This window comes from Phaethon lepturus, unplaced genomic scaffold (genome assembly GCF_000687285.1).
Source record: "Phaethon lepturus isolate BGI_N335 unplaced genomic scaffold, ASM68728v1 scaffold30401, whole genome shotgun sequence".
NCBI lineage: Eukaryota > Metazoa > Chordata > Aves > Phaethontiformes > Phaethontidae > Phaethon > Phaethon lepturus.
In genome coordinates, this window is record NW_010516049.1 from 1 (window position 1) to 700 (window position 700).

At 50.3% G+C, this 700-nt stretch overlaps 1 protein-coding gene across 1 annotated transcript in view; it reads right to left on the bottom strand.

Annotated features, from left to right (window-relative positions):
- Window positions 1-6: 6 nt before the first annotated feature.
- Window positions 7-700, bottom strand: part of LOC104627630 (zinc finger MYM-type protein 3-like) — a 6,696-nt gene continuing 6,002 nt past the window's right edge. The window contains 2 exon segments of the mRNA XM_010295957.1: window positions 7-224; window positions 226-700. The exon segment at window positions 226-700 is cut by the window's right edge and continues 471 nt beyond it. Coding sequence (XP_010294259.1) covers window positions 152-224; window positions 226-700 — 548 coding nt within the window. The 3' untranslated portion in view covers window positions 7-151.

Sequence of the window (700 nt, forward strand, 5' to 3'; positions counted from 1 at the left end):
TATTTATATATTTTTATAAAGTGAATTAACACTGGAGAGAGGGCTATGGGGGAATTAGTGTACAATCACAGTTGATGTGTATTATTGGGCACAAATTCAATGCTTGAAACAAAAAGGAAAAAAAAAGAAGTGTTCAGGTGATATTCCTCTTTCAAGCTGTGTCAGAGGAAGAGTCATAGGATGCTGACACTATGAAGTTACCAGTATTGGAGTGGCTCCCCCCAATTGCAGATCAGCACCAGCTGGTTGCTCTGCGCTTCTGAGAGTGTGCTACAGCTCTGGTAGACGCTGAAGTTGGTCTTCCTGCCAGGGATGTTGCCTTTCTCGCACATCGTCTTTACCATCTTGGCAAGCTTGTTTTTCCCCAGGGCTTGGCAATTGTACCAGTGAAGTGCAGCCAAGTTGACAACAGGTTTGATGGACAGGTAAAAAGGCGCGTCCTCGTAGCGCATGGCTGGAGGCCGCCTCTGGGCATACTCCTTGTAGTCTTGCACGGGGCAGGTCTGCGGGGAGTGCTGAGTGGCGTACACCCGGGAGTCCGTCCCACCCCTCTTGCTCTTGGCATTGACGTCTCCATTGTCTGGCCCCATCCACTCCAGGTACTCCAACCCGGTCTCTGTCACCCGCAGCCGGATGTCTCCCCACTTGAGGGTGGACCCATGGAAACCTGTGCAGTGTCCAAATGCCTTAGTGTTGTTTA